This window comes from Argiope bruennichi, chromosome 6, assembly GCF_947563725.1.
Source record: "Argiope bruennichi chromosome 6, qqArgBrue1.1, whole genome shotgun sequence".
NCBI classification, from domain to species: Eukaryota; Metazoa; Arthropoda; class Arachnida; order Araneae; family Araneidae; genus Argiope; species Argiope bruennichi.
In genome coordinates this window covers 32,561,681-32,582,157 of record NC_079156.1, presented here as the reverse complement: position 1 = coordinate 32,582,157, position 20,477 = coordinate 32,561,681, and the positions used below count along the sequence as shown (strand labels likewise).

General features: G+C 31.2%; 1 protein-coding gene across 1 annotated transcript in view; it reads right to left on the bottom strand.

The window, feature by feature from the left end:
- Positions 1-20,477, bottom strand: part of LOC129971523 (tolloid-like protein 1) — a 346,326-nt gene that overhangs the window by 35,206 nt on the left and 290,643 nt on the right. Inside the window, exon 9 of the mRNA XM_056085378.1 lies at positions 5,820-5,942. Coding sequence (XP_055941353.1) covers positions 5,820-5,942 — 123 coding nt within the window. The remainder of the gene's footprint in view (positions 1-5,819; positions 5,943-20,477) is intronic.

Genomic DNA, 20,477 nt, shown 5'->3' with positions numbered 1-20,477 from the left:
AACTGCCCCAGAAGAACCAGGAAAAAAAGTTTGGAACAATTTATCCGAGCGGCAATGATTCGTTGTCTGGGGTTGACGGGGCGGTGCGGTTCCTGAAAGGGCAGAGGAAGACATCATTTTCGCCCTGAGAAATTGATGGGGCGGAGAAGTTTCTCCGGAACCTAAAAGGCGTCGGCATCATCATGCTTCTTCGAACTTTCCGAGGGGAAGTTTTTGTGGTTAATTGTGGAGGGGAAGTATCTGTTTCGGGCTGATGGTACGAAATTGAAGTCACAGAAGTAAAGAGTGCTATTTTGGCTGGCGAAAAGTTAGTTTTAGGATGCACTTTCTTTCTCGTAACAACGGCTTTTAATGTGATGGTTTTTGTTTTGTTTAGGCTTTCAGAGATAACTTAGAAAAATTACTATTAAACTGTAATAGTAATAATAATACTAATTCTATTCCTGCTGTTTTACTATATAGGGTGTTCATTAATTATTGTCGGGGTTTCCGTACCTCATAACTTTCGAATAAAAAATATTACGCAAAAACCGATTACGTATTCGTAAATTACAACTCAAAGAGTTTTATTAATGATATTAAAGTGTAAAGCTTGCACAATTTGCACTTTGTAGGCATTCAGCTGAAGGCGATTATGTATTCGTAAATTCGCTGAACAAATTTTGACTTTTGATAATCGTGCGGGTTCTCCGAGCCCCATATTCTACAATTATGTTTATTCACTTTTTCTGACACATGAAAAGTGGATTCGTCACTGAAGAACCATTTCCAAAGGTAATTTTCATCATCCTCAATTCGAGTCAAAATTTGTTCAGCGAATTTACGAATACATAATCGCCTTCAGCTGAATGCCTACAAAGTGCAAATTGTGCAAGCTTTACACTTTAATATCATTAATAAAACTCTTTGAGTTGTAATTTACGAATACGTAATCGGTTTTTGCGTAATATTTTTTATTCGAAAGTTATGAGGTACGGAAACCCCGACAATAATTAATGAACACCCTATATTATATTCGGCATTAATCTGTTACGTGATATTTTTAAGTTTCGTTGCAATGTTTTAAATTATAGAACCACATTAGTCTCTGTTACTACATTAGTTTATTTTTTTTGTTATATTACTATTATTTATTATTATTTTATTATTGTTTTTATTTTATTTTATTCTACTTTTACCGAAGGATACCTTTATTTTTTTCTCCCTTGCGATAATTTAATTATATTAAAATCTATCTTGTTTAAAATTAATAATAGAATTATTTTGAAATGGACCTCGTAATTCTGAATCCCATTCAAATGGTGACATCGAGCCTGAGCTGGTCTCTTACTCTCTAAACTCTAGCCCAACCCTAATGGGAGGATGGCTGGCCAACAACGTCATATTTAATGTGCGCCAACTCTCAATGCATGATGAATTTTTAGCGGCTTCCATTCGAACCTGGAATCCTCAAATTCCAAGCCTTACTACTAAAAAATTGCATCTGCCCTTCCTTGTTGAAATCCAACGTAATACAAGACAAAGAGTCATTTTGATACTGAGCTAATTGGGCTGCACACTAAGGGAGCCATTGATCTGTGGACATCTAAAGTCTGAATAAACTGATTTCACTTTAATTCTAAATCATAAAAAAATATTTAATTAAAATTTACTATGTGTTGAAAGTAAAAATGCGATTAAAGCTTGCAACTAGACATTAAATTTTGTAATGCTAGATAAACATGTATATGTACAAAAGTATCCATAAAGAGAAAATATATACATATTTTTTATATTTATAAATGGTTATTAAAACTAACCATGCTTACGATCAGAAGTGGCGAAAGATAATTTCCCCTCCTGTTTGAAAAGCCGCCATCTGCAGCATAGTAAGATATTAATCAAGGAAGAGGTGATGTTTTTTACTCCTTTAACCGTGTTATTAGTAATCATTTTCGCTAAATAATACATGCTCAAATTTCTAGTTGAGGTTTTGAATGGAGTGTAAAATAATTCAAATTTATTAGTACAAACCTGCTAGCAAAATATAGGTTCATTACCTTCAGTATAGATGCTTCTTTTAGTTTAATATTTATGAATTAGAACATGTGCCGGACTAGACAAGCTGTTATCCTGTTAATGATAGCTCGGATATGATTATTATAGATTAATTAACTAGAGTTAAAAGTTTTGTTTCCTTACAGGGGATTTTCTAATCGTAATATTCATGGATACTTAATTCAATGGTAATCTCTAAAATTGCTTTGAAACAAATACCAATCCACTAACAGAAAAAAAATGTAAAGCTAAATATAAAATAAAAATAATGTTGAAAAAAAATATTAGAAATAGCCTCAACCTAGAATAAGAATATTATTTCTCAGAATAAAAATTACAGACCTGAACTCATTAACCCGTTAACCACCAATTTCTTTTGTTGAAAGTTTTGGTTGGATAAGTTATATATATGCACAAAAAGTTATGGAATAGTAAAATTATATTCAAATTATGTTTTGTTTTGAAATCATTTGATATTTTTGATGAGGGGTATCGTTATAAAATGATCAATAAAATCATTTCAATAAAAAAAACAAAAGACTGATTAAGTAACAGATAGTTACTATAACCTCTAAACTGCATATTTACATATGTTGCTTACTTCGTTATAATATAAAAGCCAAATCAAAAATATAATGCTCCAAATATGACAGTTCTGTTCCGTTCAACTTACAGAAGAATTTCAAATTTGTTTGCTTGTTGTAATAAAATCGAAGCACAAAATACACACTTTCTGCTACACATTATTGACGAATGTATATATAGAAGAAACAAAACTGTCAGAAGTACCAAATCTATTTTTGTAAAATTCACATAAAATTCCCAAATGGGAGCCGTGGTAGTTAATGGGTTAATCTTCTCCAGGATCTTCCAGGAACAATCCAGGATAAAAATATAAATAAAATACGAACTTAACGATCTTAGAACTAATTTTTAATCGCGTTTCATTTTATTTGCACACCAATAAATCAGTCAAATTAAACATAACTTTTTATATATCACCTGCAAGATTTTAAAATAGAAGATGGGTTTTCTCCTAAGATAATGACATACCCAAAAAGGATGGTATTTTTTTTAAACTCTTAACTATCGTTACAGACGACGCTGGGCGATTATATTATAGATAAATAACTTCATTTACAATGTACATATCAAAACGTAAGATCTTCTACAAAGCATTAATGCTTGGTAGCTTTTGCTGCTGTTTTTTGTTTTCTGTAAAGAACTTCCACCATTAATATTCCATTAACAAAATTCGTGATCTTGTAGCAGAATATTCGGAATACATCACAAAACAAATAAATCGGGACATTTTTTTAATAAAACACCTGCTTTGTTTCTTGCGGATACGTTGGTATTTCAAGCTACACTATAGCTGACTGGTCACTGACAATAACTTTTTACGTCATGAAGACAGATGATGAATGTTCCACCGAATGAGAGCTCTGAATGAAAGAAAATATAACATCGCAGAGATTTAATAAGTCATCATTTGTGCCCATTAGCTGTCATAGCAGTCACTGGGGATGGCTATCTTCCATTTTCATGTTCTATTTATCCTTTGCTTTCTCGTACATTCTGATTTTCTGTTGACAGGGCACCAATACTTTAATATTTAAAGGCATTTATTAAATGGCTTCTCTTTCGATGTATTTTTAATAATAATAATAAAAAAGTTTTGTTTTCTAAATTATAGCTAAATTTTAGATATTTCATAAACTTTATAAGTATACTATTATCGAGTAATATTTTTAACATTATCTGTACTTTTATATTAGTGCATCTTTATTCTTTCTTTGGTATTTAAAAGAATTATTTACTCTCTAAACTTTGAATTAGACTATTAATGCAACTTATCTTATTTTGACTTTGTAAAAGAGAATGATGAACACGGCAGTAATTTACTCATAGATTATATCATTGCCGTATTCAATCATTCAGTATTCTTGCACTCAAGACATTTAACATTTTTTGTTGTTTTGTTAATTTTATATTTAATCACAAAAATTCAAGAAATTTTTATTTCCAGAGAGAAACAAAACTCTTCTACTAATTTGCTATTTCTTAATGAAATGTTTTTTTTTATTCAACAAATATACGCTAAGCCATTTGATTGATTATAAAGATTATCCACCTGATTTAGAAAGTTTTTATATTAGATGATAAAAGAGTAGACATGACAAAAGATTCAATTTGTTTTGCTTAATTAATAAGTTATTATTCTATTCGTATAGATAGTATTATTTCCTGCAAACAAGATTAATTAATTTAACTACAAACAAGATTAATTAATTTAACTACAAACAAGATTAATTAATTTTTCAGAATTTCATAATCCTCTCAGTCTGAGAGAAATAATAATAATAATAAAAAACTAATATCAGATCAAACCATCTAAAACAACAACAACAAATAACAGTGCAATAATATTTTTAAAAAGTGAAATGAGTTAACATACAATGCTAGCACCCATTTTAAATATGTATTAAATATCTACAATAATAATACCTAAATAATATCTACATTGTTTTAAAGTTTAGAGAAAACGAAGCACTTTTTTTCAATCTTTTAGGTTTCATGGTGGCAGATATATTTTTTGAAATACACTTTATAAGAACAATTTTATTAGAGATTTGGTGCTTATCGCGGAAGATCTCATTTTAGAATCTATCTGCTTTCCTTTTTTTGTCAAAAGCAATACGTGACAAATAAATAATGCCGCTGGGGGATTTTGGTCATTCTCGTTTTTTATCAAATATATCCTGGTTTAAACAAAAATTTATGTCCTGGACATCAAATCTTTATTGAGGGTGGAAGATGACCACAAAAAGAGAACTTAAGTTTGTTTCTTCCAGTTTTTGCTTATATGAACAAGTTTTCGAACACATCAACTTTGATAGATTTTTCATGTTTTGAAGTGTTTCATATCTCTTTAAATTCAGAAGAAATAATAAAGTTTAGCGTCTGACGACTTGTAATATTTATTACTTTTTTATTTAAGGAAAGATAAAGAGATTTATTTATTTCTTTTATCCGTCATATGAAAAGAGACTTTAAATTGCTGAGCTCAAACCAACAAGAATAGGATTGGGATCTACGGCGCCTTCTGAAGATATCGCATTTCAAACAAATTAAAAATCGCTTTAATATCTCAGATACATAGAAATCTTTATCATCATTGATTAAAGCTTCTACCATCCGTACAGATATGATTGGAGAAGCGAATAACGGATTCAGGTGTCGTCCTCGTCATTTAATCGCTTTCAAAAATTTGCTTTGTAGCAACATTCGTGTTGCTTGAAAATGAGATGTTAATATAACTAGTACTAATTATCCCTGTAGCTTCTTCCCAAGTATACTTTGTATGAAACCATACTCCATTTCTGTTTTTTAATCTTTATATCTCCTATCAGTCCTTTGGTATTGTGCCACTTGCATACGCTGGTACTTGCGTACACTTCATTAACATCTAATTAATCATCTGTAGCTCATCTACAAGAAGTGAGCTACATATAGGTATCGATAAGAGTAGGTCACATCTTACTACATTGTTATCAATAACATCTTGATCAGTAGTTAATGACTTGCACGCATCTGTCTCATTACATAAGTGCCTCCAAAACTACTTTCAATTTCATTAAATGAATACTTTTTATGGTTGTAACAAACTCTTTTGAGAATTTAGAAGAGGCTTAGATTCCTAACTGCAACGTAACTATTTGTGGGTATATGCTCGACAACCTGTTACAGACGAGAAACCGTAAAAAGAATCAAACATGTACCTTCGTAGTGGGCCTTGAATCCCTTATAATTATTGTGGCTGGATGACGTTTTGTAGGTCACCAACATGCGATATTTAGTACTCACAAGAACATCTGGAACTTTGGTGTCACCGCAGAACTTGCCTGTAAAGAAAAAAGAAACAAATTGTAATTTATTTAATAAAATATTTAAAATGTATTTCGCAGTATATCTATCTGAAAAATTGTTTATAATTAAATTATCGATTTCTATATGTAGCATTTTGAGAAGAAAGACACAGAAACCCAATCCCATAGTATATTAACAGGCATGTTTCATAGCAAAAAGATTTGTCTTAACATATGTATAACTTTCTTTTCTTATGTGTAACACTGCTTTGTGCATAACCTTGAAGCATCTTATTAGGTCCCTCTCACCACCACCCATACAATTATATTGAGAAGGAAAAAATCATTTTAATTCCTTTCTTTAGTTGAGATTTAAAAATTTGTAATTGTATTTTTAGTTTTCATTACAATTTTTCAAATAAAAATATTTTTGCTTCCAGTTGTGTTGTAGATTTACTGATATAAGTCAACAAATCTGAAGGAAAGGAGTTGCAGATATTTCTATTTTAAAGTTAAAATAAAATTTTATCTTTCATGTATAATGAAAAATGAGAGCATTTAACATTACATAATTTTATTTCTTATATATAACCAGAGGCTGTGGTCTTCCCGAAACTTTCTCGCGTGCTTCTTAATAAAGATATTACCCATCTCACCTGCGTTTGGACAAAGCAGTGAAAGGAAAGACTATTCAGATATTTATTTTCAGAGTCCTGCACATGAGAGTTTAGTGCTTCTTAATAGGGTAAAGAAAACCAAATTCGCTCAATCGAATATCTTTTTCGATCGATTAAAACTAAGATTTGACACAGAATATAATATTAAAACAGGATTGCATACCAAATTTTAATTACCAAAGTCGTTACGTTTTTGAATTACCACATTTATACGCATACGAAATAACAGATTGGCACCTCCAAGACGGATTTGATTAAAAATTAGATAAGAATTTATATTTCAGATATTAAATCGGTGTACCAAATTTTTATCCGTTTATTTACATATTGTAGTTAAAGCATTCACTTCTACTCGAACACGATATGCTATACTCCAAACAGACATCCTGTGAATAAATTTAGTTTCAAGTTTGATAAAATTCAACTAATTTTGTGTAAAGGCTGCATATCAAATTCCATCCGTTTGCCACAAAGTTTTTGTGAGTTATCTATATATGGACGGAGAAAAATTTGTAATGTGTTCTTCGGACTCAGAGTAATTTGAAACGTAAACGTGGAGATTCGTCAAAATATCGAAGTCGAACTTTTTAATCATTTCAATTCTTTCTCTATTTTGTATGTATTTAAGAAAGTTGTTGTTGTTACTTGTGGCACTTTACAAGCCGTTGACGGACTGTCAGCGATTTAAGCCGAATGTGCAATGGTTTCTGAGGTTAAAGGCTCCTGAGCACCCGAGGGCAGAAATCTGACTTCTAGCTCATATGATGATGACACACACATTCGCTTGCACAACCCCCTTTTACAGGAGGGCTCTTTCACACACCTCAAGGTAGAAAACAGGGTAGAGAACAGCCATACCCGCACCAGGATTCGAATCCGGGAAGACCGGATCGCGGGAAAGAGCGGGGAAGACACGCTACCCCTAGGCCAGATCGCCGGCATATAAGAAAGTAAATATCCTTCATTTTTCAAACAGACTTTTAGAACTTCAAACTTACTTAATGAAATGCAAAACAAACATAATGGAATCTATTCGAGGGGAGGTAGGAGCATAGACAAATCATTCTCTTACGTAAAGAATGAAAAGAGTAACTGTTTTATATTCCCCTGTACCTAGCAACCCAAAAGCGTTATCTAGCGCATCGATATTTATTACCACTTTGACTCAATAGTCTTATCGTGAAATTGGACGCATCAGATACAGTGTTTCCGGTTGTGAAACGCCTCACGTTGGATACTGGAGATAATTCGAGGAAGAAATAGGGATGGGATCTTTTATTTCTTTAGTGTTTTATAGGTATTGGTAGGAAAAGAAATGAAAAAAATCAGCTCCTAGATAATAAAATGAGTAGTTACTCAGCAAAACCTCGCTAACCATTCTTTTCCTACTTACAAACAGACCATCTTTAGATTAAGTCATCAAAAAAATCAGTAGGCATTATTTAATAATCAGGGAATATGATAGAAAAAATAAAAATTTTCCTTATATTTCAGTCAATAGAAGATAAGATTTGAGATTTCTTCTTACTCGTTTTACAATAGCAGTAAATCTAACCATTCATGCCGGATAGGATACAATGTAATAACAGAGAAAATTTATGTACAAGAAAGCACAACCTTTCCCAGATTACTTTTTATTTTTGTTATGCATTCACCGGGAGATGTCTGACTTTGCAGGTTTTATGGTAAACAATACCGTCTTGAGAAAGAAAACAAAATCCAGGATAGAAGGGGTAAAAGTTATTAAAATCGGCAGGTGTGATCTCCCTAAAACATCCACGAATATTTTTTTAATAAATGAACTTGTATTATTAATAGCATGTCGTTAGCGAAAAATAGATATGAAAAACGTGTTAGTGAGCGATCTTTGGCGGTGAATCACTGCGATGTAGTTAGCAAAAAAGTACCAGAACAGTGAAAACGTATTTTTTTCCCCTATGGATAAAAATCAAAATCAAAACAGAACTACAATTGTAGTTGATTCTTGTATTTAAATCTGCATTTTATAATGATCGCATTTATACGCTTATAAAAGTACATATCGACTGACAATCAAATCTTAGAAGTATTTTATTCCAAGTCTGATACATATTTACACATAAAATATTTAATCTGTGTGCTAAAGTTTTTATCTACCTGTCTTAAAATAAATGCAAAGGGATGGATAGCTAAAATTTGTTGCACAAGTCACCATCTAAAGTAAAAATGTTTATCAAATTTTAAGCCAAATGTGTCAAGATATTGACTATTTATGAGTTAGTATTTTCGAATGCATGTAAACAAGATATCTCAAAAATTCAATGACTTAAATCAATGAAATTTTGCATGTCAGTTTGCGATTACAATATTAGTCCTGTGACTCATTTTGAATTTAATCAGTTGTAAAACTAGCCCAAAATATATGTTCGGTTTTCTGGTACTTGTGTATCAACCACATGCCACCGATTAATCGTAAAAAATCGTCAAAAATGGCTCTCTAACAGACATTTTTATAACTATAGTTCTCCAATTGCATACTGTTAATATAAAAATGCCTTTTTTCAACTACGGAGCATAAAAGGTGTGAAGGTACGAAGCATCTCAAGTGTGAGATTCATGTTTAAAAGTAAAAATCTGAATATTCGTGGCATTCAAAATCTTGTACAAGTTCTCTCCTTTTTTTAGTAGAAAATTATTCGTCTATGTTTGACCAAAATAACTCAACCTTATTACTTTTATCACAAAAACGGGACTTAAAGAAATCTTTCCAAAAAAACAACATTCTGTCAGACATGTTCAAAACGAGAAATTATTTTTCTTGTTCCGCAACTTAATTTTCAAGCAATAGGTGTCCGAAAAAGACCTCACTTTCTCTCAGTCCCTTGTTTCAACAAGCTTCCAGGTCACGAGAATGGAATTAAATACCCCACCCCTCTTCATCACTTTCCCCAATCGAATGCATTTCCTCTATTCCGTTTCGATTTTGGTTACAGTGATTCTAATCAATGAAGGAAGTTGCAGGCGCCAATCGGAATCCAATTTTGTCCGTTCCCACAAGAAAAATTTAAGAAAGCTAAAGTGCCATTTTTTTTTTACTTGCTTACATAGAAAGTACAAAAAAAAGGAAGAAAGAAAATATCAATCTCCAGATTTTGATGAATATCTGTGTTTCAGATGTCACAGAATCCGCAAAACACATTTTTGAAATGACGTCGATCTATCTGTGAACACGAGAGACAGATTCTTACATCTTCGATTTATCCTCAGACTCTCACATATTTTATTCATCGCTGTAAACACGATAACAAACCAGCGGTAGTGGTCTCCCAAAAACTTTCTCGCATACACTCTCATAAAGGTGTTATCCCTAAGAACGCTTTGGATGACACTGTGTACAATAGTTAAGAAACATCCACCTTCAGCGTGAATTTAGCATATTTACTGAATCTATTGTGTCCTCCTTGGCGAGATATTTGGCGATTAATCCCTGGCATGTGGTTAAGAGTGCCCGAATATCGAATTTGTGTCCCAGAAACATTTTTCATAACCGATTGGAATTAAAATCTGACACAAAACTACAACTGTAGTCATAAAATCCCATACCAAATTGGATATATTTAAGTCACTGCATTTTTAAGTAGTCGCTTTTACATGTTTCTAAAAGTACCGTTCGATAGACGGCCAAACCCTTTTTGGATTTGGCTCAAAATTTGATAGAAATTTATTAATTTGGCATAAAAACCGTTTACCAAATTTCATCCTTCTATGCCAAAGTGTTTTCACGTTATCTTTGTCACAGATAGACAGAGAGACATTTTCCAAATATTTGTTTTCGAACTCAGGAAAGTCTAAATCGTAAATATCGTCAAAATTTCGAATTCGAATTTTTTGACGATTACTATATTTTCTCTAAGATTCCAATCAAATTTTGAAAGAAATTAATTTGGAGGAATTCTGTTTGTCTATCTTTCCGCGTACAAACGATCACATAGACTAAAAAATTTAATGAGCAAGAATAGTTAAAATTTATAGCCTAATTTAGCCCCTAATGTATATATACGTGTCAAAATTTGTAGGAAATTCTCTACTAGTCGATTGTTTGCCGGCCGTTTCATTTGCATGTATACATCATGATAACTTTTCAACGCAATGAGTTAGATAAATGAGATTTGGTATGTGATTTTGGTTTCAATTGATCAACAAAAAGAAGTCCTAAATGCATAAATTTCCTAAATTATTTCACCAAGCTTATAGCAGAAAACATTTATGAGTGATTTTCTGAAAGACACCAGAAGGAGTAGTCTTCACAAAATTCTCTTGCATACTCTCTAATAAAGATGTTATGACTCTCCCATCCTCTGGCTAAAATTGCGGACTCATGAGCAAAGCCACAATTGCCACGAATTTTCAGATATTTATCTTCTGAATCCCACATATGGGAATGTCTGCTTCCTAGTACAGTAAAGAAAATAGGTGCTTGTTAATTAATTGTACAGCACTGGCGAGCAAAAAAAACAAAATATCAATGTTTGACTAAATGGAGCATTATTTAGTTGAAGTGTTATATCTGTTGAATATATCATAGTGAATCAAATCTAACATCAGATTTACAGTTCAGAAAAATTCAGATTAAAAAAAATACAATCGCGATTGTCAAAATTATAATAATCAAAATAAGTTATACGATTAAAAAATAGAAAAAATTGTAATAGCAGAAAATGATTCTATTTTAAATAATTTCCAGATAATTCCAATCTAAAAATCAAAAATTTCTCCCTTACCCCCCCCCCCTCCAAAAAAAAAAAAGAAAAAGGCAATTCCTAAACTCAATGAATATCTGTCTATTCAAATTCAAAAAAACCATCCCAAGTTGATCGAGACGTTTCCCATTTCAACTGCGAGTTTTTATTCATTCAGATTCAGGAGTTTGAATAAATCCGTCACAAGTCACATAAAAAGGCCAAGAATTCCTTTGGGGTCGTTATGAACGGAGAAAGAGATTTTTCTTGAAAGAATAATGAACCCGGACAGCTGCATTTTAAAATTTTCAGGGCCTGTAAAACGACTTCGAGTTGTGTTCCCATGCCTTCCGTCGAACATTAATTTCTGTGGGATCCTAAACTCGCAACAGTTCCGAATTTATTCCTCGCGGCCTGCCACTTCTTTCTGTGAATAATTTATATCTGTCAGAAGTTTTGAAGTTTTTGAATTATGGATAAGGCTCGGAGAGTTTAATATTCAATCCGAAATATGCTCGCCCTTTCAATAAACATTTTCTTCTGATCTTTTAAGATTGGAAATTTGTTAGGAAAATACGGATTTGATGAAGCATCACCTTACTTTAAGTACTTGATAAGATGGTTAAGACTGTGTTCATTATTTACCTTTAAGGTATGCTCTGATCTCAGGGAACGATGGCAGTTGGGACTCGTACCAGTATTCCACCATGTGGTACAAATAAAAACAGGGTGTGTACGGAAGTGCCAATGTTTAATACTGCCACAGAATAGAAGCTTTGATACTAACTCCATCATTTTGAGGGGCAGCTTACAACTATATTTTTTGATTTTTTTTTGTATAAATACATAAAAAAGAAATTTTGTAATAGTCAAAAAGGATAGTAATCGGTATGTATCGTAATATATTGCAAAAAAAAATATTGTAATCAAACTCGAGATTTTGAAGTGATGGAGTTGAGCCTTTTGAGGTCCTAGACACATTAGAGGTGTTCACAATTCTATAAATTTTTAATTTAATATGCTTTTCTATGACTTTAAGTAATATTTTTGATTTTAGTAAGTTTATAAAATCACATATGTTTTTAATTTTTTTATTATTATACATTATTGATTTGCCTCCAAGTTTTCATCAAATATTATTGATCCAGATTACAAATTTTTCGATCCAAATTATATTCCAGTATTTACAGACATGTAATAGGTGATTTGCTGGCGTCCTGGTCTAGGGATAGCGCGTCTTCACCGTGATCTGTACATCCCAGATTCGAGTCCCAGTTCGGGCATGTTGTTCTTTACCCTGTGTTCTATCTGTGAGGTGTGTGAAAGAACCTTCCTGTAAAAAGGGGTTGTGCAAGCAAGTGTGTGAGTGTCATCTTTATATGAGCTAGAAGTCAGACTTCTGCCCTTGGGTGCCTTAATTCTCAGAAGCTACTGCACAAACTCGACTTAAATCACTGACTTTGTCAGCGGGCTTGTCTAAAACAAGTGCCACAAGTAACAGCAACATAGGTAATTTTAAATACTGTAATAAAAGTGACCTTATTGAATCTGACTGAGCCCTTATCACTTTTATATTAGGCACATTTCTAAAATATTCACCATGCATTTTATAATACATAAAATCATTTTTACAAATTTTTTGACAAATTAATAGCAATGTTTCAAAAAGAAGTGCCTATGGCCCTACATCTGTCAAGCGACTCTAGATAATTACTTAGTGAGCTTAGTGAGAAATCCGATTGATTCTAGGTTAAGAAATTAATTTCGTCCCAACTAGGGATTGCAATACCGGACCAAAAGTTCAATACCGGTATTCGGTATTTTTTAAATCTTAATACCGGGATACCGGTTTTAATACCGGTATTAGAAATTTTAGAAAGAGAAAGAAAATACAGGTGTTTCTTTGTTTTATTTGCCAGTTTTGTTAGAGAGTGCAAATATCACAAAAAATAACAGTATATAATCACAAAAAAGTAAAGAAACATCTTATTTAAATCAGAAAAAAGTGTAAATATCACTATTCAGTCTGGGGTACTATTACAACTTTTTGAAATGTGATCTTAAAAAACATAATGAATCAATTGTACTGTCATTAAGCCTGAAAAGTAATTACCAGTTGTCGAAAACGCTCTTTCGGCATCTACGCTAGTTGGTGGTACCGTTAGCAATGCGCAATATACTTTTTCCAAGTATTTACCTCTAAATCCTTCATCTTCAAATAAATCGATTTCTCGTCGGATGGTTTTGGATATAGCTGATTTCTGTATTGTATTTTGGTTCGTTGAAATTTTATTTATTTATTGCTAATTCTAATTTTTGTTCAAGAGACAATTCCTTGTCACTATCAACAGTAGTGACGTCATAATCTTCGATAATTGAACCGAATGCTTCTGAATGTGGATAGGGCTGTGGGTAAAAACTTTTAAGAAACTTTACTCTAAACTTAATCAGATTTGAATTGGTTATTTTCTTTTCTTCTTTTTCATTTTCATTTTTAAAATCATTATAATTATGTAAATACCGTAAGACATTTTCTATTTCGGTATGCCTTTCTTCTGTGCGATTTTTCAATGTAATATATAATTCTTCGGATAGTGATGTGTGCTGTTCTTTCAGTGACTGCAACATGAAATTTATTGTTGCATTAGCTGTTAATAAATTAGAATCTCTCCGACACAATGCCTCAATAGTCAGTTTTATTGGAAGTAGAGCTGATATAGTTCTGGATTTTAAGTCGAATTCACTATCTGAAAAATTAATTTACAGGTTTAAGTCGATTATTGCTTTTTGGATTGGACTTCTCAGTTTCAAAAATCGTTCCATCATTAGGAGTAAACTATTCCAACGTGTTTTAGAATCTAATATTAACATATATTCTGCATTATTTCAGTTAGTATATATTTTAGTAAAATATCCTTTTTAAAGGGGAACGTTTAAATATCTTAACAATTTTTCGAACTTTATAAATTATAGGAAGCAATTCTTGATAGGTTAATATTTCATCCTCATTAGCAATATCTTCTTCAACAATTACATTGTCATTATCTTCATTGTCAATATCACTCTCACTCTTACTCTTTTCAAACTTGGAATCCGAAATTTCTATATCCACAGTATTTGGATTCTTCTGTTCTTTATTTTTTTAGTATAATACATCTATTACTCCTAATTGAATTCCATGTGCATAGCACAACTGCTGATTTACACCAATCAACTTTCCAACTTTTTTCATAATTGTTACTCCATAAGTCGTTAAGGATACAATATTTTCTTTCATGGATAATCCATGTTTTACTAATTTAGATTTAAGCAATTAATTAAGCCGTTAATTAGCTAATTAATTTCGCTCGTTATGGAGGCATAAAAACAATAACACATAATATTTTGCTATGTTCTCGATACCTGAACATATAGTGGAGAAATTTTAAAAATTTCTAGTAAATACCGAAAAACCGGTATTTAAACTTGGGAATACCGGTATTACAAAATTGTACAAATGGCTCAAAATACCGGTATTCGGTATCCCGGTATACCGGTATTGCAATCCCTAGTCCCAACTAAATAGAGATGTCATCGAGCAAAGCGAATCCTCCCAATCGAGAAAGACACTTGGACACTTTCCGAACAGATGGACACATTCCGAAATCTGGAAGCTCTAAAGCATGAAAATTCGCTAAAATCTAGAATTCTAATTTTTTTTTTTTTTTTTTTTTTTTTACTATTACTATACTTTCTCTAGAAAAAGTTTAAAAAAAAATCTGGGTTCCTTTAAATAGTTGGAAGAACAGAATTTCGCGCAACAGTATTATAGCCGTATAATTAGCAAAACAATGAAGCAAATAGAAAGCAATAAATTTCGGAAAAGGATTTAAAAGCTCTTACTTTCGCGCTTTCCCTAATCCAATTATAAAGAACTTATTTAAAGTGAATTAGCGATGTTACAAAGAAAAATGCGCGTTGATCGTTTCGGAGCAGAAAAACAAGCGAAAAGACTCCAAAATCAGATTATTTAATCTTTGCTCAGCTCTTTTATTAGCAAACATCCAATTAGCAGTTTTCGGAAACTAATCAAAAAGAAAGGAAATAAATTAAGTTCGGAATCTATTTTCGGTTAATCCTTTCAGCCATAATTAGTATTGCTTCCGTTGCAAATTAAGTAAATGTTTCTTTTTTATTCAAAATTGATACGGACTTCTTTCGCGGGCTTTCTTTTTCTAAAATGTATCCAATATTTTAATCAAGATTTGCGAAAATTGTTTAGAGAGAATTACATTAAGATTTTTCTGAATGTTGATTATTATTCTATAATTCGATGACATAATATGTGATGAGTTACCGGAGTTCTTGAATTTGAAAAATTTTAACCTCAGGATATGTTATTTATTGCTGGTGAAAAGTAATTACATTTATAATAACATTTAAGTTTAAAAAGGTAAAGAAATGTATTTAAAAAGATATTTCCAGATTTTAAAAGGTAATATATAATAAAACGATAAAATCAAAAAAAATTAAGTTTAATTTTACAATCAGGCGTATTTTTAAATCCAGTCCTTTGATTTCCAAGTTCAGCTATTTTCAAAAAATAGTTCCAGAATATTCATTAAAAATGTACTTTAGGTTGAAAAAAGAGATGTTGAATTAAATGGTTCATTTGCTTGTTATTTTACTTTGATAAATAGATACCTTGATAATGCTTATAGTTACGATACTATCAAGAAATTGATTCAGGAGATACGCTTGATTCAAAAGCATCCCAAATGTTCTAAAGAGCAGTCTGATAGACCAAGAGCTACCTGATTGGCAAGAAGGCACTTCTAGGATAGAATTAAATATTGGACTTTATTAGTGCAAAATCCATATTTGGCTGTATTGCGCCAAAAGTTTTCTGGAAGTACAAGCATATGGTAGCATATTTCTTGAATAATACGCCTTTCTTATTAGTACCTACAAAGTAGTACATTACATAAGCTGAAAGGATTTTCCAAAACTTTAATCAGCTTTTTAATTAAACAAATTATCGAAATGTTAAAAGAATATCACCGAAAATAATTGATTCAAATTCTAAACAAATGTATAGTTCAGATAATAAAATTGCTTAGCAAATTTTATGCACTTTGGTCTTTGCGTTTTGAAATTATTGCGTCCATTTGTATTCTGACAGTATTGCGCATGTATTCCAATCAAAATTTGAACAAATCAACAAATTTGGTGCAAAGACCATATACCTAATTTCGCCCGTTTAGCTGAAAGCGTTTTTTGAGTTATCGTGCTCACAGTCAGACATAATTCCCCAAAATTGCATTTTTTGGACTGGTGGAGGTCTGAGATTCGTCCAAATTTTGATGTCGATTTTTTTGATGATTATAATGCTTTCTCTAAATACATAAAGTTTTCGTAAATGATAAATTAAAAATGGTCATTTAATTCTTATTTTATTCTTCTTTTACATTTTAGTCTCCATAAATCAATGGCTAAAATCAGTTTCTGATCGTTATTTACATATTGTATTTAAATTATATATAAGACAATCTTTATTTCATTTTTACAATTTATCACAATAACAAATAAATTTTTCCATTTAAGGGGATTGCGAATTCTATTGGGCAATTTTGCGAATTATTAGCTTAGTACTATGAAACATTTTATCCTTAGGTATTAAAATATAAATACGCCAAATTAAAAAAAAAACTTTTTGAAACAAAATTTATTATTTTTAAAAAAATTGATATATATATTTAAAATTTTCAAAATATTCCAGGCGACTAAATTTCTTTTCAATTATTTTTCCTTATTGCGTAATATAAATTTTTTTGGAACAAAACTACGCATGATTTTGTAATTCCAATGAAATACTAATTTTTCTGAAATATTTTTATGCACTGAATTTTCATTAGAAATTTATTTTTTTCTGAGCTAAAGTTGATTTTTAACTATCAAAAAATAATCTCAAAATACAAAATGCATACCCTATTTTCTTTTAATGCTTAACCGAAATCTTTATTATTAATTTATTTGATTTCCTCAAAAATGAAGACACCCGGAACATTTCAAAGATATTTCAATCTAATTACAATATCTTTTGAGAAAAGTCATGAAAATGTGCTTTTTTCCCTCTAAGTCCTTCAATATTTATTTTGTTGAACAATATATTTGATGACACTATTTTAGTTGAATATAAACATATATTTTGGTGATGAAACGATAAAAAAATGAAATTTCATGTTCTCGCCCATATTTGCTTAGTCTGTGGTGAAAGCTTATAACAGTTAACAGATACGCTACCCGAGAAATTGCTTTTGTATCGTGGTCATGTTAATGGATTGCGAACCACAAGGTCCCAGGTTCTATCCTCGCTCATTCCAATCCGCTACAAGTCTATTGCCCTCTTAAACGAGATGTAAAAAACGTTTTTAGATACATTTTATTTTTTATTTTCATCAGAAATATGAAAAGAACTTACATTTTTTTAAAATTTGTAACTTGACAATGGACAAGCTCTGATATTCTGGTATTTTAAGACATTGGACAAGTCCCGGGGTAATATTAGTCATCATTATAATACACCATACCAATTCAAAATCTAAGAAATTCATTTTCCTGAATGTAAATATTCATTTCAACGTATCATTCCCAGATTTAATGTCTCATTGGAATTTAAACTTATCCTATTCCTGTTAACCAACTAAATCCACTAGAAATAACCTTTGTCTAAGCCGCTAAACAATTGCGTCCTCTGTCATCGCATTCAATTAGCCCATAAACTTTCGAGTCTTAATTAAAATGAATTTCCTCCGACCTTCGGCCATTTCTCTTGTCCCCCGGAGGCGAAACCCTCCCTTGATAAATGGCCTGTTTGGGATGTTGTGAAGTTAGTTTCAAAAACTGTCAGTCTGACGCATCTAGCGTTAAACTTTTTAGTAATGAGAGCATTTCGGGTATTTTCGGAAAATAACGGTTTCCCTAAGAATAAATATAATATAAACAAGTATTTTCAACATAAATAAATAATACAATCATAAACAAATGCTTTAAATTATCGTTTAAACCCTTTCTAGGGCCATAGGAAGTATGCTTCCCACCAAATTTATCAATCTTTGTATGAATTTATGTAGGTTGGCATAAGTTCTGACACATTTTTTTAGAAAGACAGGAATTTAGATGCTTCAGTTCTTTATCTTTCACAAAATGATGCATCTTGATTTGTTATTTAATTATTAATTAACCAAATTAATTAATTAAATTAAATTTATTTAATAAGCTAAATGAATCCCTTTTCTTATTCTAATTTCAAGCCTAAAAATATTTTAACATAATATGACTAGAAAAAAATAGCCCTTTAAAGGGTTAAATAATGATTAAATTTAGTATTTGGTGTTTTAAATGTTTTTGTTAAAATCAAGCGAATTTGAAAAATTGAAAATTGTTTCATTCTGGATAAACCTCATTTGACTTATTAACTTTATTTTTACAGTTCTTTCAATTTTTATATTTATAAATGTTTTCGGTAGAAAAACTCTTTCCGATTTATTTTGTAATAATTCTTTAAATATATATCATTTTTTATTAATTATTTTTGCGCTTACTGTATAATTTAAATATCACCACAATTTTTTTTTTCTACTCTCAAAAACACTAAAACTAGACTATAAATTAAAATAATTTCGATGGATACTGCCTCGGTAACAATACCTTCCTTAATTAAATGCCTTACAGAGAAAAAAGGTAAATTCCAACAGCATTCTTAATGGTACGCTTCATCAAAAGGCATTGGGATAAAGAGAAAAGGCAATGCGAAAAGGAATAAAACGCCTCTGAAAGACAGCAGACAGGGAAAATTCCTGCAATCAACTAGGTTTTTTTTTTACCCTGCTCTCTGGCAGAAAATGGAAGACTCCAAAGATTTGATTATTGATGGATTTAGATATTATATGCAAAATTCAAGTGATTATGTACTAAAAGATGTGTAGTCCTTGTAAGAGTGGTCTTCAAGCAAAATAATCAAGGCGAAACCAGCGGGATAGTCTTCCCAAAACTTTCTCGCATTCACTCCAATAAACTTGTCTTGCCAGAGAACGTCTTACATGATATTGGCGTACAATAGTTAAAAATTTAACCTTTGGCACGAATTTAGCACTTTTATCGAATCTGTTGTGTCACTCTTGGGGAGTTTCTTTAGAAATCCATCCCCGGAATGTGGTTAATAGATGAGAAAATTGGATTTTTGTTTCAGGCACGTTTTTCCCAATCGACTGGAATAAACATTTCACACGAAACTACTAGTCACAAAATCCCATATCAAATTTGATATATTTAAGGAAATGCGCTTTTGAATTATCGTGCTTAAATGTTTCTGAAATAATAGACAGACTATCAACCCATAGTTGCATTTGCTCAAAATTTGTCAAGTGTTTACACTATGGTCGTTATATCTGTGCACCAAATTTTATCTATTTAACGCTCGTCATTTTGTAATTATTGTGTTGCTCATTTTTCGTACAGCAGAAGGGGATGACTACCTTTGAACAGAATTTTTTGTTATGCAGACAGACAGATGGGCGAAATCTTCGTTGGAATTGACTCAATATTATGATAGGTATCTACACTACACATATTAACCCTTTCTAGGGCCATGGGAAGTAGGCTTCCCAACAAATTTATCAATCTTTGTATGAAATTATGTAGGTTGGCATGACAAGTATGTAGGTTCTGACAATTTTTTTTAGTAAGTCAGAAACTTAGATGCTTCATTTCTTTATCTCAGACAAAATGATGTGTCTTGATTTGTTACTTAATTATTAATTAACAACATTAATTAATTTATCAAATTAAATTTATCTCATAAGCTAAATGAATCCCTTTTCTTATTCTAATTTCAAGCCTAAATATATATTAACATAATATGACTAGAAAAAAACGGCCCTTTAAAGGGTTAATTCTGTTTCTCGAATTTCATCTATCTAGCTCTCTTCGTTTTGTAGATATCGTGTTGAATTATATTCGAACAGCCGGACACACAGACTTTCTCTGAGCAGATTGAGCACAAAATTTGATAGAAATCTATAAATTAAGTATGAAGATCTTATACCACATTTCATCCGTCCAGATCAAAGTATTTTTGAGTTATTTTTGTCACATACAGATAGACATTTTCCAAAAATTTGTTTTTCGATCTCGGA